This window comes from Ischnura elegans, chromosome 10, assembly GCF_921293095.1.
Source record: "Ischnura elegans chromosome 10, ioIscEleg1.1, whole genome shotgun sequence".
NCBI classification, from domain to species: domain Eukaryota; kingdom Metazoa; phylum Arthropoda; class Insecta; order Odonata; family Coenagrionidae; genus Ischnura; species Ischnura elegans.
In genome coordinates this window covers 2,392,142-2,412,211 of record NC_060255.1, presented here as the reverse complement: position 1 = coordinate 2,412,211, position 20,070 = coordinate 2,392,142, and the positions used below count along the sequence as shown (strand labels likewise).

The 20,070-nt window shown below is 38.4% G+C and overlaps 1 protein-coding gene across 13 annotated transcripts in view; it reads left to right on the top strand.

Moving 5' to 3' along the window:
• Positions 1–20,070, top strand: part of LOC124167310 (protein polybromo-1) — a 116,357-nt gene that overhangs the window by 40,031 nt on the left and 56,256 nt on the right. For 12 of the 13 annotated variants that reach the window (XM_046545274.1, XM_046545267.1, XM_046545265.1 and 9 more), the window contains exons 18-23: positions 872–1,051; positions 2,683–2,842; positions 13,607–13,828; positions 15,441–15,617; positions 15,753–15,914; positions 17,452–17,612. In XM_046545274.1, coding sequence (XP_046401230.1) covers positions 872–1,051; positions 2,683–2,842; positions 13,607–13,828; positions 15,441–15,617; positions 15,753–15,914; positions 17,452–17,612 — 1,062 coding nt within the window. The remainder of the gene's footprint in view (positions 1–871; positions 1,052–2,682; positions 2,843–13,606; positions 13,829–15,440; positions 15,618–15,752; positions 15,915–17,451; positions 17,613–20,070) is intronic. The other variant, XM_046545266.1, reaches the window with a different exon arrangement.

Below are 20,070 nucleotides of genomic sequence, written 5' to 3'. Positions count from 1 at the left end.
AATAATATCATCAAAGATGCATTTCTGGTCTTTGATATTGAATGACATGCATACATACTAGTGAATTTAATTCTATATTTCATATTTCCTCAATGAAATTTGAACTTCATTGACTTTTGTACCTGAATTTCATGTGTGTGCCTTCCAGTACATATTTGTTTTGGGTTTTTGTTGTGGTGTTGTCACTCAATCCTTAGGTTTTTTTTAAGTAAAAGAAAGCAAAAACTTTCTTATCCTGCATTAAAAGTTCATTTTCAACCTGTTTTGACTTGTTAATCCTAAGGCTTAACATCTGTGCTGGGAGAGAAGTCTGTGGAAGAGGAAGTAATACATGTAGGTCATATTATTGGTCTGGGGTTGTACTCTTAGGGTTAGAACAGATGACGATGAAACATTTCCCACAAAGATATTGAATGTATAATTTTTAGCTTACATGATGTCACAGCTCAGACCAGTCATTGGTTTTGGCGTAGCACAAGCCCAGGTTTACAATACTTTGGTCTCATCCGCTAAGCGTACTTTTCCCACCATTCATCATTGCAGCTATTGTCCGCATCATTCTGTGATTTTTATGGTGTTTTGATGTAGGTTTGACCTCGTTCGTAATTATTAAATTTCATAGCATAGCTTCCCTATAGTAATACTCGTAAATGTTGTGGGGTAAAAATAAAACTTTGTAATTTTAATCGTGGTTTTACTGTATCCATTTTTGTATTTTTAATTCATTATGATTTTTTTATGCTACTCATGGGTTTTATGAGATTGATTGGATCAACCAATCTCTGTTAAAACGATATATAAAAATGAATACATGCTTTGCAAATTGAGAGCTCTTTTTTCCTATAGTGATTATTCCTGTTCTTTTTTCCAGAACCCGTGCTTTATCTCTAGATCTCATTAAGCGGAGGCTGGACAGGGGGCTGTACAAGAGACTAGATGTCTTCCAAGAAGACATGTTTGCGTGCTTGGAGAGAGCCAGGAAGCTTTCGCGCTCCGACTCCCAGGTCTTTGAAGATTCAATCGAATTACAGTCATACTTTATTCGTCAAAGGTGAGTATTTCTTGATATGTACAGAGGGGCCACTCTAGGGGGAAAAAACTCCAAATTCAGGGAAAGACTATGAATTTTTTTTTGACTGGGAATTAATGAAATGTCAGTGAAAATGGCAAATAGGCCTCATAAAAGTCAGCTTTTAGTAAAATTCTAATTATTATTTTTCTGCATCTTTTTAGTTGTAGTAATGCCTCTGATATTTAACGCGTTCACCGCCGCTTTGGTCATAATGACCGAAACATGTTCTTTACCTTCATGCCATTTCGGTCAGTGTGACCGAAGAATGAGTCACTTTTTTTGGCCTCTCATATGATGCCTCATGCTATGTAGCATGCCGTTGGTGCTTCAGTGCCGCATGTATGACATGACTGACACGGTGCATGCAGATGATTGCACATGAATGGAACTCAAATGGAAAGGATCCAAGTATTACAATGAAAGGAGAAAGAAAAACACGTTGGTGCAATGGGTGCATTCATCTAAAAATCTGCCGCAGGGAACATGTTAAACACCCCATGTCCAACCAATTATAGTAATGGTGCTGTTAAAATTCATTATTTATGTTAATATTTACTTAATGTGTCTAAAGTGGACATAATCTCTTGGCCAGAGTTATTTTGGTGTAGTATTGCTGAGCTGTCGTCTTGAAATTTTCATGGTATCTGCCATATGTCGTTGTGAACGTTCTCCTGTTTCTTTCCTTTGATATATTAACACCAGTGTTTACTCTGATATAAAAGTTTTATATTTGAGATGAAGGCTAATATTGAAAGTATAGAAAATTTTCTATTATGTGCACCCGCAAATTTCAGTATGATAACAAGTTGCAAGTTTTAAACAAGTATGTACTTAGTTACTTTGTCTCAAATACTGACTGTTATGGCATGTTGCTAGCCATTCCACCAGCATATTCAGGTCAGAAGTGTGGTCAGAAATCTTGGAGTTTTCCGATCATCTCTGTTTGTTGCCCATGCCCATCTGTACACTCTTGCTTCTAGGGAGAGAGGATGGAAGGGAAACAAATCCCTATCTTTCGCAAATTTTCACCCAGGTGGAGTGTGACCTTACCTTACATTTGTATGCATCCCAGAAGTAGAGATGTATGTAATAATGTCATAGTCATTATTTGTAATCTCTAACTCTCTAATACTGTCTTGATAGGTCAATTCTTTTTATGCACTCTGGTTTTGTGTAGCATTGCTTTGGCTTAGTTGCTTTTGCGAAGTATCTATTATTTGCAAGTTCTAAAATTCTTGGGTGTGGAAAATCTTAGTGATTTATTACAAAATAGTCTTGGATTATGTTGTGTGAGCAACAAAATGTTCAATTACATATATTCGTTTCAGTAATGTTGGGATCATGAATGAGATGTTTAATATTTTTGGATCAAAAATTTTTAACATTGTTTTTTTACCATTTTTGATGCACAATTTTGGTTTGGACGATGACATAACTTGTTGTAGCATTGTTAGTCATTCCAGGAGTTTTCTTCAATTAACTAACATTAAATGATATTTCCATTGTCAAGTTATGTCCTCCTTATTCTTTTCAGTATGTTTTTTGTCCTTCATCATTATCTATCACATAATTTTGCATAGAAATTCTTCTGTATCTTATTCTAATTCTAGGGATGAGTTATGTCGTGGTGGTGACCTTTTGCACTCGCCAGCCCTTAACTACACTCAGGACCACTTAGCAATGGCAGTTGAGGCCATCAAACAGGAGAAAATGCTTCAAGAAACCCCCGAGGATGAATCTGAAAATCGGAATCCTGAGGAAAGTATGAAGGTAACTTGGGTGCACATCTCACTTAGTGGTACATCCGAAGGTTGGCTTGATAGCAAATGGTAAATTTTTATCGTGAAAAGTTGGAAGACGAAATTCATAGGTTTCAACGTTTTGCATTTTACTTTTCTATTAGATTACTAATGAATTGTCAAAAAGTTTAAATATTTGAGACATGGAGTTCAGTAGGACCCGATCTCTGCATTTCTTCAGGTTTTTCTTCCGCATCAGCTTGTTTATAGACTACAGCTTCGCTGGCTATCCTGCCAGCGTCTTCAGGTCGAAGGTACATATAAACTGTTGTCTATAAACAAGCTGATGCGGAAGAAAACCCTGAAAAAATGCAGAGATCAGATCATTGCCGGAGAAACCTACGTTCTAACTCCTTTACGACCCTTTTAACTCAAACATGGGGTTCCATGGGATTTAGTGCTTCGGTGCTACCAGTATCATTTTTATTAACTCCTTATATGCTATTAATCAATTTCATTTTCACTCTATATAATTGGGTATTCTCTGTGCATATTGAAAAACTTATTGCTTTGAGTTGGGTTAGGGAAGGAAAGAAGGAATTACCGTATAAGCGTGTGTAAGAGGCGCACACGTGTAAGAGGCGCACCCCTATTTTGAGCGTCGGATCTATGAAGAAAAAAAATTTGCGGCATTTTTTTTTTTATACTATCCCGCGGTGTTGCAGACGTTCGCCCGGAATCTCGACAGTTATCGAACTTTTCTCTTTCAATATTAATTAGCGGTAATAGCGGCATAAGAGGGAGTAGAAAGAGTTCCGATCCTCTCTTCGCATACGCCGTTGCTCTACGATGCTTGTCCTATTCACGAACAATTTTGTTTAAATGCTCTCGCGGGGGTATTGCAATAGAATTGCAGCCGCGGAAAATTTTAAGGTAAAACATGACAAGCACATAGCATGAACCTTCCCAAGAGCTTGGACAACAATCGGGGCAATCTCAGCGCCGTAGGATAATAACGTCGTAGATTTAACGGAACCACACTCGGCCCTCCATCAGCCAATGCCTCTGCCGTTTTTTTCCTTTCCGAGACCCCACAGGAAAATAGGAAAACATCAAGTTACAGGGGAACAATGGAAACGCCATTCCCATCGGTCACAATAACCGCCACCCATTACTCCCCCCCCCCTCCTAACACCCACTTCCCCCTCCAACCTTCTCTAGTCCCTTCCTGGTATAAATTTACCTGACTTTTGACAAAATTTTGTACTCGTAAATGACCGCTCAAGGTCGAAACATGTCGTACCGTCAAAATAAATTAGTGGAAGAAAACGTAGTCGTTTTTTCATTTGTGAAATTTTTGGTTTATAATTTATTTGCATGAAATTATTTCTGTTTCTTTTCATATATCATAACTGTATTGCTAAATACCGTATAAGCGTGTGTAAGAGGCGCACACGTGTAAGAGGCGCACCCCTATTTTGAGCATCGAAGCTATAAAGAAAAAAATTTTGCGGCATTTTTTTATGCTATCGCGCGGTGTTCAGACGTACGCCTGGAATTTCGACAATTATCGAAAAATACTAATTGAAGGAGGAAATTTTTATATCTGCGGCGGTAATAGCGGCATAAGAGGGAGTAGAAAGAGTTCCGATCCTCTCTTCGCATACGCCGTTGCTCTACGATGCTTGTCCTATTCACGAACAATTTTGTTTAAATGCTCTCGCGGGGGTATTGCAATAGAATTGCAGCCGTGGAAAATTTTAAGGTAAAACACGACAAGCACATAGCATGAACCTTCCCAAGAGCTTGGACAACAATCAGGGCAATCTCAGCGCCGTAGGATAATAACGTCGTAGATTTAACGGAACCACACTCGGCCCTCCATCAGCCAATGCCTCTGCCGTTTTTTTCCTTTCCGAGACCCCACAGGAAAATAGGAAAACATCAAGGGAACAATGGAAACGTGTTCAATCCCTACCCCGTCTCACCAACTGACCTTGATCGATCTCCCAGTTTCTGGAGGCCAAATGCTAGGTGAGTCATCTACTTAGCCCGAAGATATCTCGGTAGCTTTCAATAGTAATTGCATGACATGCACGAGGTTCAAAAAAAGAAAGAGATCTAACGCGACGCATATCTGACAGAATTTAAGTTTTTTAAGCTCTAATTGTTTGACACAAAGATTTATAGTTACAACAAGGCTACTAATATTCAAAATAGTCCAAACAGCACAATTTCGGAAGAAACAAGCGTAGCATAAGGGCATTCAAACAAGGCGAGACGGACTGGAAACTTCAGGCAATGCAAACTGCGTATATCATATTGCTGCGCCTTCGCCCCTTCGCTTTGAAGGCAACGACGTCACATGCAAGATCGGACGTGTTCGTCCATTGCTCCTTCGCTCATAGCCTCGTTGCTTGAAATACGGAGGGGAGGGAGCGCGCTCCTTCCCCTCGACCTCTCCTTCAGCGCTCTTCACTTCTAAGCATTTCCGATTTCTTTTGTCCAGCAATGAACACACTCGTTTGAATTTTTAAAGCGCAGGTTTTAATACCAATATAATTTTCAGTTGCAATAATCCTCATATTAGCGTCTGAAGATGATTTTTGGAAAATCAGGTCCTCAGCGTAATGGAAATTACTCGGCAAGACAGATATTGACTATTAACTAGGTATGTTCTTCAAAACTACGCGTTTCTCTACGTTTGATAAGCGATAGAGTATGTGCACATTTTTGGGAAGTGATTTTAAAAAAGAATTTACACCTCAATTAGGCTAAATTCCGAGTCTGAGAATAGAGAGGTACTTTTTAAGCGAGATATTAATTATTAAAATTTGCAAAATTAATGATGCGCTGAAACACCAGTCGGCCATATTCTCAAGGCTGTGACGTCATTTTGTTCGACGTGTTCTCAGGCATTCCTTGTTCTTTAGGGTGAGCCCCTCTACAGTGTATACTGAGTTTGGAAAGAAGCCATGGAATGCCTTATGAACTAGATTTAAAGTGTGTACATGCCATCATCTACATCTTTGAATTCATTTGTTTCTCAGTTACGCTGACGACAAGACTCTATCAACTTTTCTACCTCGAACTACCTAATCGTATTTCTTACTCCTCGGTTCTCGCATTTGCTTTCGTTTGCAGATTTATAGTGACATTAAAATTAAGAGACACTTAAACAGTGATGATCCTTGAAAATAGTACGACTTAATTCGTGAAAACTAAGTCACTAATTAGTAACTAACTTAGTAACTGTACCCGTACTACTAACTAAAAAACGGAAAATTAATTTTCGATAAATAGTGATAGTTTGGGTATTCAAAATGTTTGTAATTTAATTCCAAACACAGTGATGCTAATATTTTCCAAATCGGATGTGAAATAAGCTCATTATTACGTATCACAAGTCGGGACTACTTTTTGGAAATGCACCGTGCGCAGGGATTCCTCGCTTAATGGATAGTCATAACAAGACACTTGTACCTTGAAAACCAATAAACTTATGCTGTGAAGAAATATAAAATGAACCAATTATTAAATTGTGCTAACAAATGCTTCGAGAAGCATATTGAAACCGAATGAATGAAAAGTAATCGTCTGATGTAACTATCAAACATTTGATTTCCAGCCCGAGAGACTTCCGTCATTCATCCGGACCAAGTTTTCAATAACCAATTTTTAGATATACCTCACAAATGCTATTCATAAACCTCAACCAAGCAAATGTACATTTGACTGACATATCTATGTTAGCGAACTGAAAATAACTTGTAGAAACATTGAGATAATCAGAACTCTGCTTTTGAATACATTAATTCTACGAAAGAACAAATACGTCGACTAAAAGTTCGTTTTTTTTAAAGAAATTAAGATCAGATTACTGCTTAAACTGGAACAAAATGTAACTTCAGTTATTTGTGCTTACGTTTAAAACCTTAAATAGCCCAGAAGAAGAAGAACCCAGCTCAGTAACGGCAATTTAATAATTAACTATGGATATTCATCCAGTCACCACGGGCCATAACTGAATATGAAAAATTATTTTTCGCGAGTCAGTAGGTTAAATAATAATAGAATAGAAAATAGATAAATAGATAGATTAAATTATGATCGGTATTTGAAATGACAATAATACAAATATCGATAGTTATCTACCTACCGGCACTTTTAGTTCCGTAAACCTTCGAATCGTGCTAACAAACTTTTGGCCAATTACCTACTGTAAACAATCTTACTTAATTCACTTATGTTAGACCTAATTTCCGATGAGGTTTCCCGTCCATTTCTCTTTATTATGAATGAGACAAGACAACAAAAAAGCTCCAGTTCAACATTAAAACTTCGTGCCGAGGCATGTAGGTATAGTCCAACATAATCAGCACGGTCAATCATTGAAGCATCCACCTTGGGGATATTATTTGAAGAAACCCTCACGAAACCTGATTCCATGATAAGCACTTAAACGTATTTCCCTTTACACAGATCAGATCCACCAACTTTTTCCAATGCACACGTAGTTTATTGAATCATAAACACGATCATAACATGATAAACACCTTGCACGCTGATGAGATAGACCAGAATGACGTCACATACCGAGGAGCCAATAGATGAGCATTTTCGTCTGCCTAATATCGTTGCGAAAACAATGCATATTAAATAGTAATTATTAAACAAACTAAGCAACAATTAATGCTGTTAATCGAAAGTAATGATATTTACGATACACTTTATCGAATAAACTGCATTTCATTCGTATTCCTCCCGAGTGCACATACTCTATTACTATATGCAGTATAAAAACCGCTCGTGGCAGTAAATTTAGTCCGCCCTCCGGAGCAAAAAACCCCGTGCTATCTTCCATGTTCACCTCTGGGGTACCGACGTGACGACGTGATGCTTACAAGAAAAGCAAACAGGAGCATTTTAAAAATACGTCACTAAGGGAGAAACTCCTCTGCCTGCCGCTTGTTTTTGACCCAGGGTTTCAGATGACTGACTCACGCTGAAAACCAAGGCCACTCAGTTCCCCTTGGACTTGCGACCGGTGAAGGGGAGGGGGGAAGATAAGAAGTTTATGTAAGAGGCGCACCCCCATTTTTGGCTACAATTTCTGGGAAAAAAAAACGGTGCGCCTCTTACACGCGCTTATACGGTATATGCTATTAATTTTTGGAATGAAATTTTATTGCAATTTTTGTTTTCCATTCTTTGTAGCCTAAAAATAATCCTTTATTTTGGTTTATTTTTCTTTTATATGTGTGTTATAATTTTGCCTGGATGTTTTTGTTTTGGCAATTTTGTACATTTTTATTATTTATCTACTTGCTGTTTCTAATTTTCAGCTGCTGCTCAATTTTTTTACACCTTATTTTTATTATTCATATTTTTATCTCTCGTCTTTTCTCTAGTGTAAGTATTAATTATTTACCAGAACATCTTCATCAAATAAGTCTATTCCCTCCATTTTAGTTTATGATCTCGCTGTTTTTTTATATCGCCTCCATTGATTCATGCTCACAAGCCTACTACATATTACGCAGTGTCACAGAGTAGGGATACACAGAGAGGACAAAACGGCTGAAGGCGGTAATTAGCTCATTGCGCATTTCACCATGTTCTAAATAAGGAAACGTGGCTTGAGTTGCTATTTGGTTGCTACCGTTGCTACAGTAAACTCTTGATTTTACGAAGCAGGATTTTACGAAGTTTTCGATTATACGAAGTGATGTTGCGGTCCCGGTGAAAAGCCTATGCTAAATACATGGCGCTATTCGATTATACGAAATGTTTTGAATTTACGAACCTCGGCTCGGTCCCTAGGAGCAAATGGCATTCGTTTATACGAACTACGGCGAAAAATTTGTCAACAAAACTAGTTACGCCGGCGTAAGTAGCTAAAAAATCAGCGCTTCCAACTGTGGTCCATCAAAAGTGCGAAATCGTAAATGATAATGCAACTTTGGAGAGAAATGGGTCGCCAAAAACCTCACTGTGGGAATTTAGGGGGAGTAGGAGTTCAGTTAAAATATCGCGGCTGACATTATGCCCCTATTTACGTGCCTGTTCGTAAACATAGCATCGACAATAATTCGTAGTTTAACATGTCAGGAAGGTCGTGCGGAGTATTTCGTACACCCCTAATTAACCCTTTGCACTGCTGTGAACGTACTTCGAAGACTACTTGACTACTTTTCGCCGAAGCACTTCGAAGGGTCCCTAATCCGGGACCCTTTCCTCGACGAGCTCACCCTCGCTGGCCCCTGAAACTGGGCTATTTTTTAATGCATTACCTGACGCAACCCTGGGTTTCAAAGGGCAAAGGTGCTATGGGGGAAAAAGAGTAAAGTGCGTGTTACTGTGGGGCTGTGCGTCAACCAAACGGGCACGGACAAAATAAGCCCGTTGTCATTGGGAAATTTGAAAGGCCACGGTGCTTAAAACATGTAAAATTGGAAGCCCTCCCCGTTTTTTACCATGCAAATAAAAACAGCTGGATGACCCGAGAAATTTTCCAGCAAATGGTTATACGTCTACAGAGAAAAATTGCTGGAGAGAACAGCAAAATTGTTTTAATAATGGATAATGCCACCGTTCATAAATAAGTGGAAGGTCTAAAATTGGCTAATGTTCGAGTCCTCTTTTTACCCCCGAACTCGACTAGCAAGTCCCAGCCCTTGGACCAAGGCATTATCCAGAATTTTAAAGTCCTATACCGGAAGAAACTTGAGCGGTATTACTTGCGATGGATCGGTATGTATGCATTCATCTATTTTGCTCATGTGCGTTTGGATATCGATTTAGATATTTTTATTCATGATTATCATTCTTTCAAATCTATTTGCTACATTTATAAATGGGAACAGAAATTAATAACATCCCGAAATGGACGTTGATACATGCAATCCGCGCCATAATATCTTTTCGTGTATATATTGGCCTTTGTGAATGAACAACTTAAATATCTTAAGTACTGGGCTCTATTTACCGCCAATTTATGTTTCAGGCTTCTCGTAATGAAGACGCACTTCCAAGTCTAACCGTGAACTTTCTTCTCACGCGCTTCCCCGTTCTCCCATGCTGGGGTTCTGTCTTTCCAAAGCCGTCCCTTCCCTCCTGCCGCCTTTGGCTGATCTTGCTGACACCCACCTTACGCATCCCAAACCCCTCCTTCCCCAGCATTTCCCATTCACTCCCTCCCTAAGGAGACTGAGCTTGTGTGCGTCGCAAAAAAATACGGCCCCCACAAGTAGACTGAGGCAGAGCTGAAGGCCATTTCCCCACCCTTCTTTGTCCTGCCCCCTTCACCAGTCCTTGTGCTGACCACACTTCTTCCCTCAGGCAATCCCCATCCCACTCTTATTCACCCCACCCACTGGGAACGTTCCCCGATTGTGGAGAAGGGCATGGTTCATCTTTACCTGCAACGGGGGGAAGTTATTAACCGGAGAGAGGCGGAAGAAGTATCTTCCACTATCGGGAAAATGGTGCCGCGCTTATAATTGTCTCTCTTCTTCTCAGCTGACTTTTCAATTGAAATTAATTTCTTTGCTCTTTCCACACTATATTTATTTACCATTATGGCGCGACTATTTTTTAGTGCTAAAACTAAGAAAATCTATTCTCTATGTCAATGATCCTTTGCCTAACTTTCAATACGGCGGAGAAAGGAACACGAAAACTAAATGAGGTGACGGTACAGGTTTTTGCGTGTCATTTTTTGGGAATTCACGCTAGCGAACCAATACTTAACCACGTTGAGAAATGATAAAACGTCTCTTGTAGGAAAACAATCAATGTGGATAATAACGTTTGTATCTATATTTCTCCGATACTGTAAGATGTTTCTCCTGTCGTTTTCCGGTTGGAACCTTGCTCCTGTCGGCATAAAAGGAGAGAAACATACTATATGAACAGGTCACCTCACACCCGCTATGAAGAATACAGTCCTGATGAAGAATTAAGTCTTTTATGGCAACGTCTGCGAAGATGATGGAACACAGTAGTCGGACAGAGAACTCAAACAGAATTTACTTCAAATATTCGCCAGAAGATAATCACATCCTACGTTATTTATGATCGTAAATTAATCTCAGTGAAAATAGAGCACATTCTGCTGAAAATACGAAGTAACTCGAAATATTAACTTACGAAGGTTATTTTGGAAACGGGCTAAGACCCTTGTTTTTCTTTTTTTCTCGTCACTGAGCGATAGAGGGTGACATAAATGGCGGTTAGGCCGGCTGCCGCTAAAATTCCGTGGGCGTCAGAAACGAATACCTATCTTTTGCATACTTAATAGTAGCTATTGGCTCCTAACCACAAATTTATAACTGTTAATTCTTATAATAAACATTGCAATTCATTATTTGATTACGTTTTCTAAACTGGTCGGGAATTTCTTTAGCGATCGTTGATGTTGAAGTATGAACAAGAAATGGGAATTTTATGGTGGTATAATTATTTAACGATTTTTCACATCATAAATCGATAGCAAAAAGCCTTTTCTATGAATTATACCGAGAATAACCACCGAAAACATTTAAATAAGACCACTAAAGACAAAAAACGGCGGAAGAAACAAAAGCGAACATTTTTTTCGTGACTTATGAAAAAGGTTTGAATTTACGAAACTCGATTTTACGAAGTGCCAATTTTCCGGTCCCACTGACTTCGTAAAATCAAGAGTTTACTGTATCATTCATGCTTGGCGTGGAGTGTTGTCGCACAAATTTTTTTTTATTCCTCCACTCTTCAATACTTTCACGTAGTGTGCTAGTGTTTTAAAGAAACGTGGAAAATGAAGGAAGTGGAAAATAAGACAAGAAGAAAAGGTTTTGCTTGGAGTTCAGCCATTAACTGCAAAAATAATGCGGGCTTGACGGAAGCAAAGTTGAGTTTCTTCAGTTTCCCTAAAGACCCTGTGAGGTAAGTAATTTCATATTTTTTCTGAGTTACATTGCTGATCGAAGAAACTAAACTTATATTCGAGTATTATTGTCATGCGAAATGAAATTGTCAAAAAAATTTAATAAGAACTTGTGGTGTTGGTGCAGGTCCAAGGAATGGGTGATTCGATGTCGTTGGTCGGATTTAGAAAACAAGACTGTCAGTTATTTACATAATAATTGCCGGATTTGTGCGTGCGATTTGGCGTTACTTGCCTATATTTATTAGTAAAGAAATAATTAGGCTAGTTTGAATTTTAAACCCTCTTTTTTCGGTGGATGGTAAGTCGTTAGCACTATTTGGTTTGAATTTACCGCATAATTTTACTTATTTTCAATATGGCCGTCGTGCGCATTTTTCATTACAGAGAAACCTATGGTACAGCCACCTAATGTCCCCTCTGTATATATCTACTCTGTGGCAGTGTTCTGAATAAAGGATTGGTCATCATTTAATAGCCTGTAATTTTATGAAACCTCTTCTTTCCATCTTCCCTTATGAACTTGTATAGATAGCCGATAGTTTAAGAGGTCCCATCGATTGTCCTGTTTTTATAATAGGAAATATGTAGTATTTTTTTAGAGTCCACCAGATATGTCATGGCTTAAAAATTTGATTATCCTCGCGTTGATGCGTAGTGGTTAAGTTTTATAAATTATATGGTTGCTTTGGTGGAGCCAGCATCATTTACTGCAAAAATCACTGAGAATGATTTTTCATACAAATAAAGTTTTCATCTAAAGAATAAGAATGTGATGAAAGTTGGCCCATGACGGAGGGAAAGGTTGGTGGGGAAGGGGGGATTTGAGTTGATGAGGAGTGGTTCGCCCTTTGCCAAGCTGAAGAGAGAATTTCAATAGGGACTGGGGAGTCTAATTCTTTTTGTGTTACATGAAAACCAATCCTAACCAATATGTTACTTTAAAAGTTGTATTAAATTATTTCTTTTCAGTGCATGTGCACCCCTCCTAATAATAATTTTTCTGTATACATTTATACTGATGGAGACAGAATGGGAGGCAATCCCACTGGTACAATGTTGACATTAGCAAAAGAAATAATCATGAACTGCTTAATAACCAACTTAATAGAAAAAAATTGTACCAACCCTTTTATTCTGATTTTATTATTTTAAAATTTATTTAAAACCCACATTGTTTTATTGTTGACATTGTTCTGACTTGTGTATAGGGTAAAGGGAGGATATATGAGTACATAATAGCATTCATCAGTTTCATTTGAGTGGATAATACTTCTTTCGTATTCCATTATATTAGATTGAAAGTAATTGTGGATGAAAGAAAAACTTCAAATGCCAGCACAATACCATGCATCCATATCCTTTATGTAGATGTACTTATTAGCAAGCAGTCATAAGATACCTTCAGTAACAACACAACCATACGATTTTTACTCAGCCATCCTTCGGTAAAACCAATGTATGAGTGAGATGTTGCCCTCAAGTGACACATTAGGGAACTGGTCTTATTTCTTTCTGGTTTTTCATAGCTAATTTCGGATGGAAAATTGAGAAGTTAACCCACAACATGGAGTGCCTTCTCATGGCTTGGGTTTTAGTTAATTAGTCTTGATTTTAGCAATGATTTTTAAGTTATACTTTAAAATATGCAGTATGTAATGATTCTGTAATCTTCTAATGATCTGTATGAAAATGCCAAAACAAAAGCTACCCAGTCCAAGTTGTTCAAAGCTTATTTTAATTGATGTATTCTCATTAAAAGTAACAAATCAATATGCTTTTCATTCTTGCTCTTAACATAATTATAAATTACTTTATTGCTTAATTTTCCTGGTTGAAATGGTTATCAAGTATTTTTTTTTACAGGAGGCTTCTGTCACTCCTGGGGAATCAATGAGCTTCAATCAGCAACTTTACAGGATTGGAGACTTTGTTTATGCTGAGCCCAAAGAACGAGGAATGGAATCTCATATCATTCATATTGAGCGCTTGTGGACAAATCAAGAAGGACAGCAAATGCTTTATGGAAACTTTTTTTATCGGCCACTTGAAACTTATCATGTGACCACCAGGAAATTTATGGAAAAGGTGTGTATTTTAAATTATTGAAATGCTTATGGTGCTGCGTTTGCCTGTTAGTGTTACTGTTATTAATTACAATTAAGAGTCTGTCATTTTGCTTTCTACATTATTTATTTATTTAGTGTTACCTTATCATAATCAACAAAACAACTTCAAAGTATCTAAATACACTGTAAAATCATCACTTTTCACTAGAATTTGCATAGGATGCATTTGCGTTTATTTAATTATGAATGAATTCATCTCAATGACAACTTTTTGAGGAGGACAGCAGGATTCCCGTGGACCCATGGAAAACTTGAAGTTAAATTTAGGGATTCTTATAACTTGTGTGTTTGTTTTGACAGTGTTTGTGAAGAAAGTGGGTAGAAAATTCAGTCAATTTTTTACTTTAATTCATTTGCATCCATCCCCTGGGATTTAAATCAAGCACCCGATTTAAATTGATCCATTTTCAGGTGAATAAAATCTTCAAGTAACAAATGTAAATCTAAGGCAATTTACAATGGAAAAAGTTTTCTAAATTGCCGCCAGATGGCAGCTACTATCAGATACACTATCTGACCAAAAACTCACTAAAAACTCGCAAGATAGATAGCAGCAGGATCAACTGATAAATATCACTATGCATTCTGCGTACTGGTACGCTTGTGTTGTTTGTGGCCAGCTTCAAGCTGTGTGCACTTGTGGATACATCTACATAATACCCCGCGAGCCGCCTAAAAGGCGTTTGGCAGGGGGTGTTAGGACACTAGCCGTTTAAAAAAAAAAAGAAAAAATGAAGTGCTCTACCGAGGTTGGGACTAGCGTTTATTAAAGTCCTTTATGGTTCGGGGGAAAAACGAATTCCCATATCTATCCGTTCGGCAAAACATCTCTCTTAATTTATTGCTTCTATCGGACCTGGAAATATAGTGTGGCTCTAATATTATGTTCTCTGTGTCGCTCTTAAAGCTATCCATTCTCAATTGTTCAAGCAATCTAAGCCTAGCACGCAGCCTCCGAGTCTCCAACGGCTCCAAGCCTAATTCGCTTAACATCTGGGTAACACTGCCTGTACGCCCGTAGCAGTTTTTGACAAAACGCGTTGGCTTCCTTTGTATTTTATTCAGTTCGCGGATTAAGTCTTTCTGCACCGGATCCCATACGCTCGCTGCATATTCAAGGTGCGGTCGGACGAGAGCAAAATAGCACCTTTCTTTTACTTTCTCATCCGAAAATCTTCCCACAATACACTTGACAAATCCTAATTTCTTCAGGGCTATGCCGCTAATATTCTTTATATGTGTTCCCCACATGAGGTTCGAGGTTATCGTAACTTCCAGGTACTTCACTTCGTGTAATAAACATGGTAACATAAACATGGTTAGAGTTGGATGAATTCCGCAAGAAATGTACCGCCATGCATTTGCTCAGATTAAGTACGAGTCCCCACTCTTGGCTCCACAAATGAACGTTGTTACAAGTGGGCTAAGCCACTTGCTTTGACTTGGGCAACTTATTTGTTGTAACAATTTGATGTTTGACAAAACTTCTTCATTACAATTTTTATTGAAATTTTGGATTCCAAGTCTATGTTGCTATGCTCATTTTTAATATACATTATTTTTCATTGCAGGAAGTGTTCAAGAGTGATGCCCATATTGCTTTGCCGCTAAATCAAGTCATTGGGCGTTGCTGTGTTATGAGTGTGAAGGACTATTTTAGGTCTAAGCCTGAAGGATTTAGTGACAAGGATATTTACGTCTGTGAATCTCGGTATTCAACAAAAGCAAGATCTTTCAAAAAGATCAAGGTATACGCCTATTACTCTATAGTTGTCTAGCTCTGATTACTTACGAGCTTTTCAATAAAAATATGTAAACATAATGCTCAGATATCATTATGTAAATTTCAGTCTTTAAAGTTCTTGTCGTTGTTCTCTTGCTAGAATTGGCCATTTTCTGTACCTGATCATGTGACTCTAGTCCCTCGAGATGAAATCATCGAGCCTAAGAGAGTCATGTCTGTGTTCCGTGAGCGGGTGGAAAAGCACAAAGAAGAAATCGCTGAGTTGGAGGAAGGAGAAAAAATATTGGAGAAAACAAAACCTGTGAGTTCCTCTTTGTGTCAGAATTTCTAATTTACATTTAGTAAGTGCTTGACTATGTGCCGTAGGAAAGCGTGGAAACTTATTCTAGTACATTGCCAGTATCCTATAGTGTTGCCATTATGTGTTTGTTGTGAAGTCATAGTGCTTTGTGGGCTAGCAATAAACTAGAGCTCGTTTGGAGTACAAAAGGATGAACAGAACTGTAGTTGCTGGTCATGCATAATTTGCCTTTAAAATGATCTAAGTGTTAGCCGGGGAGGAACATTTGATTGGTTTGTTAGTACCAGTGTGAAGTTGAACTTCATAGGTAAAGCAGTGACTTATTAGATATTTCTTTTGATTATTTATAAGTATTACCAGATTACACAATTTGTAGTTCTAGCTGCAGCGCTGAGGAAGATGTCTGTTCTGTCTTGCATTATCATCATTTGCCTTTATGTACAGTGAATTATGGGCAAAGTTCAGTGTGGTACACTGTTCAACCTATAATAGCTCATCAAACTTAGTCTGTGAATTTGAATCGGCATTCTTAATTTAAACAAAGTAATTTTACTTTTTGCTTGTTATTTGAACCAATGTGATGTGTTTAGACTGTGTTTGTCCTGATATGGTTTATGTTCTCTTCGAGGTAGAGCAATTATCATTATTCTTTTCATTTTTCATATTGTTTGAAGGAATCATTGTCTTGTATTTTGTCTGGTATAATTTTTAATGCATTTGCCAATTTTAGAACTAAAGGTTTAAGAAATTTAATAAAATAGATAATTGAATGCAGTGCAACCTCGATATAACGACACCCCACGGTGCACTAATAAACACTCGCTATAGCGAATTGTCGCTTTACCGGAGGTGGAGCAAATAATAGCCAATATACCTGTTGCGAACAGATATACAGGAACAGGAGTGGTGCGGCGACAGATAAACATCTATCCGATAAACGTAAGCATTAATCCAGACGAAAGGCGATGTTTTTTTGCATCACTAAATTTCCTTACTTAAATAACGACTAACGGTTCAAACAATTTATAAGCGCCGCACTGAATAAAAATCATGCAAAGCATTGTTTCGTCAATCATTATATGTATCGAACGACAGTTTACAACATAAATTTGAGACTGAGCACTCCATTAACTTCATTTCTAACAGATCGCTAGCAATTACAGAGGTTAAGGAGTCTTGATGAAAGTCTTCCGGCGGTGAAACCCTCGCTATGGCGAGAGCCAACACCGAAAGGGTCTCGTAAAAACGAATTTTTTAACACGCTTATTATAGGGTCAATTGACGGTGCATCGGCTATCTCTCGTAATAGCGGGGGTGTCGCTATAGCCCGTACTCGCTTTAACGAGGTTCCACTGTATTTTAGGTTTTATGTAAAGAGTAATGAAATTATTACGAGCTGTATTCTTTAAATTATTGCAACAAGGACATGAATGCACATATGTACGCAATCATGAGACTTCTTTATGTAGTGTAAATTATTTAAAATACTTCATCTATTCTCTTTTTTCACTATTTTATTTGATCCCTTTTTTTGCAGAATGTGGAAGTATTTAACCCTCATGGAGTGGAAGGAAATACATATTATGAGCAATATAACATTTCCTGTGGAACAATAAAAACAGGAGACTGTGTGTATGTAAGAGCTGACAATGGGAGGCAGCTGATTGCACAGATTGATTCCATCTGGATCACTAAAGAGTAAGTACTGTCAGTTTTAGATCATAGATTATTAGTGGCAAAGTAATTGGACCCAGTGTAGCCGATTACATTAGACCCTCGTTATCACAAATAACATTATTACGAAGGTCTCGTTATTACGAAGACATCGATGGTCCCGACGAAAAGGCCTATCCAATCTATAGTAAAAGAAACATTATCACAAAATTTTCATTATTACGAAATTATGAATCTGAGTCCGGGTCCCAGCGGTTACAAAATAAAGTTTATTACTAAGTTCCGCAAAAAAGCAATGGCATTTAGGTGGATATACACTACGCTACGTTATCATCATTGATCTACCTTTAAGTTCTTTTCTTTTACTGTGCCCAAGAGCTTCAATTATGGTTCTTTCTTCAGTAGGCAATGCTTCAAAATACAAGCAGCATCATATGATAAGTTTCATTCCTGTGGAATTGTGGTGGCCCACTCATTAATGCTCGTAAATTGGACGCTCAGTTAGTGCTCTTCCTACACACATTAGATTCACGAACTCTCAGAGGTACAAGCATTCGAAAAATTCAAGCACGCCCGAAATTTCAAATTTGGTGCCTTTGAAGTTTGCCGATGCGACACGACATGGCGTAGAGGAACTCGCACTTTGGGCATAATCTGAACAAATAATCATTTAATCTGGTGTGAAGACAGGAACTGTCCAGTGTTTCGCCCATTCTTTCTTCCCGTGCACAGCGATTGTTTTTGCCTTGTCTGCGTTGCAGGCTAGATCATTTCGTCACAATTGTGAGCCAATGCATGATTGTGATTCAGTGTTGCATTCTGCAGGATACCCACTCTCCTCGATGCCTTGTATGGGTTTATCAACTTACGTGCAAGGTCTCGGAACGCATCTTCTTCGTATATTGAGAGCTTGCACATAATTTGAGCACGTGTATTATACACTTGACTCTGAAGATTATAGGTGCAGGGGATTGAAGAGACAAGAAATTTTGACAAAGCATGTTTTTATTCTTTCGATGATTCTTAAAAGAAACGTTCATACAAACTTCGTTATTACGATCCTCCGGTTTTTCGGTCCCTCAAAATTCGTAATAAAGAGAGTACTGTATAATTAAGCTAAAGGGGCTTACAATTTACTTTGTTTTTTTCTTGACTGTTACATATGAGCTAGCTTCCCTAAACTCTGCTTTAAAGCACTGTACAGTAGGGCGGATCGGAAAAATCGATTTTTTTTCAAATCCATCTGGCCCAATGAAAAAAAGTTGTGGGACCGATCAAAAATAAGGCCTGAAAATTTTGAGACCTCTAGGTGAACCCCTGACCCTCGCTCAAATGCGATTTAGGGGGGGAAGGTTGAAATTCAAAAAATGTAATATTTTATGGTCATTCTCTATAGATTTTGCCGAGTTACTGCCCTTTCAGGGCAAAAATTTCGTGCATTTTGACGTATCTGCCACCGTTTAGCCACAAAATGCCTATTTTGAGTCCGCGTCCGCGAAGAAAATATTCCAACGCCCACGCAGCGTCGCGGAAACAAGAGCGGCTGGCCGATCCCTTCCCCTCCCCGCTCGCTTCTCCCCCTCCCACGCCTCGAGTGCAGCAAAATTCATCCCGCGTGTGCTTCTAGCAGGGCGTTCATCTTGGATAATGTAAATCGGAAGATGGTAGAAAGTAAAAAAGGATGCGTCGTGAGACGACTTTTTCCTTATTTGGCGCCTCGTCGGCGTTAAACAAATCGATATTACCAACACTTAGAGAAGTGATGAAATATTTTTAGATCCGAGAACGCAGGAAAGGAGCCTACGGTCTATGAAGAGGCCTCTCGAGTGGCTATAAAGGTGTGCGAACTTCGGATATATGCTTCTATTCCGGTATTGTCCGACAGCTGTGACTAAATGGATTTTCGGTGCAGGCCACTCGCGTCCTCTCCCCGCTCGCCTCTACCGCGCCCCAAATGCACCAAAATTCACACCAAGTGCTTCGTTAGTCTAACTAATATTTGATGTTTCGGCTTCGTCTTTGAGGGAACAATCACGATAGAATTACTCAATTATCTGCTTTCCAGTCTATATTTCTTCTGTCAGTGTCATTCCTCGACTTCCGCTTTTGTCAACAAAGTTTTGGTGAATTCTTTCACGAATATCTCGTCCGCATGTATAATAAAAAGAATATTTAACTTCAAATCTGAACATTCATCAATAGACTTTTAAATTTCCACAGCGCTAACGTCACATGTAACCGGAGGTACCGTGATCTATCTCCAATATATCATCAGTGGGTAGTCCTTTACGTCTATATTAAAATCCAGCATTTAACAAAATCTCGGATTGGTCGTCAAATGCATCCTTGCAACAACGCAAATTGGGTCCCTAAATTGCCCTCCCAATGTTAATGTCGCAAATCTAAGTCAACTTAGTGCAAATAGCAAGACCACTGTAAGGAATGAAATATGATTTGATGCTTTCCCGGCGAATAATGTGGG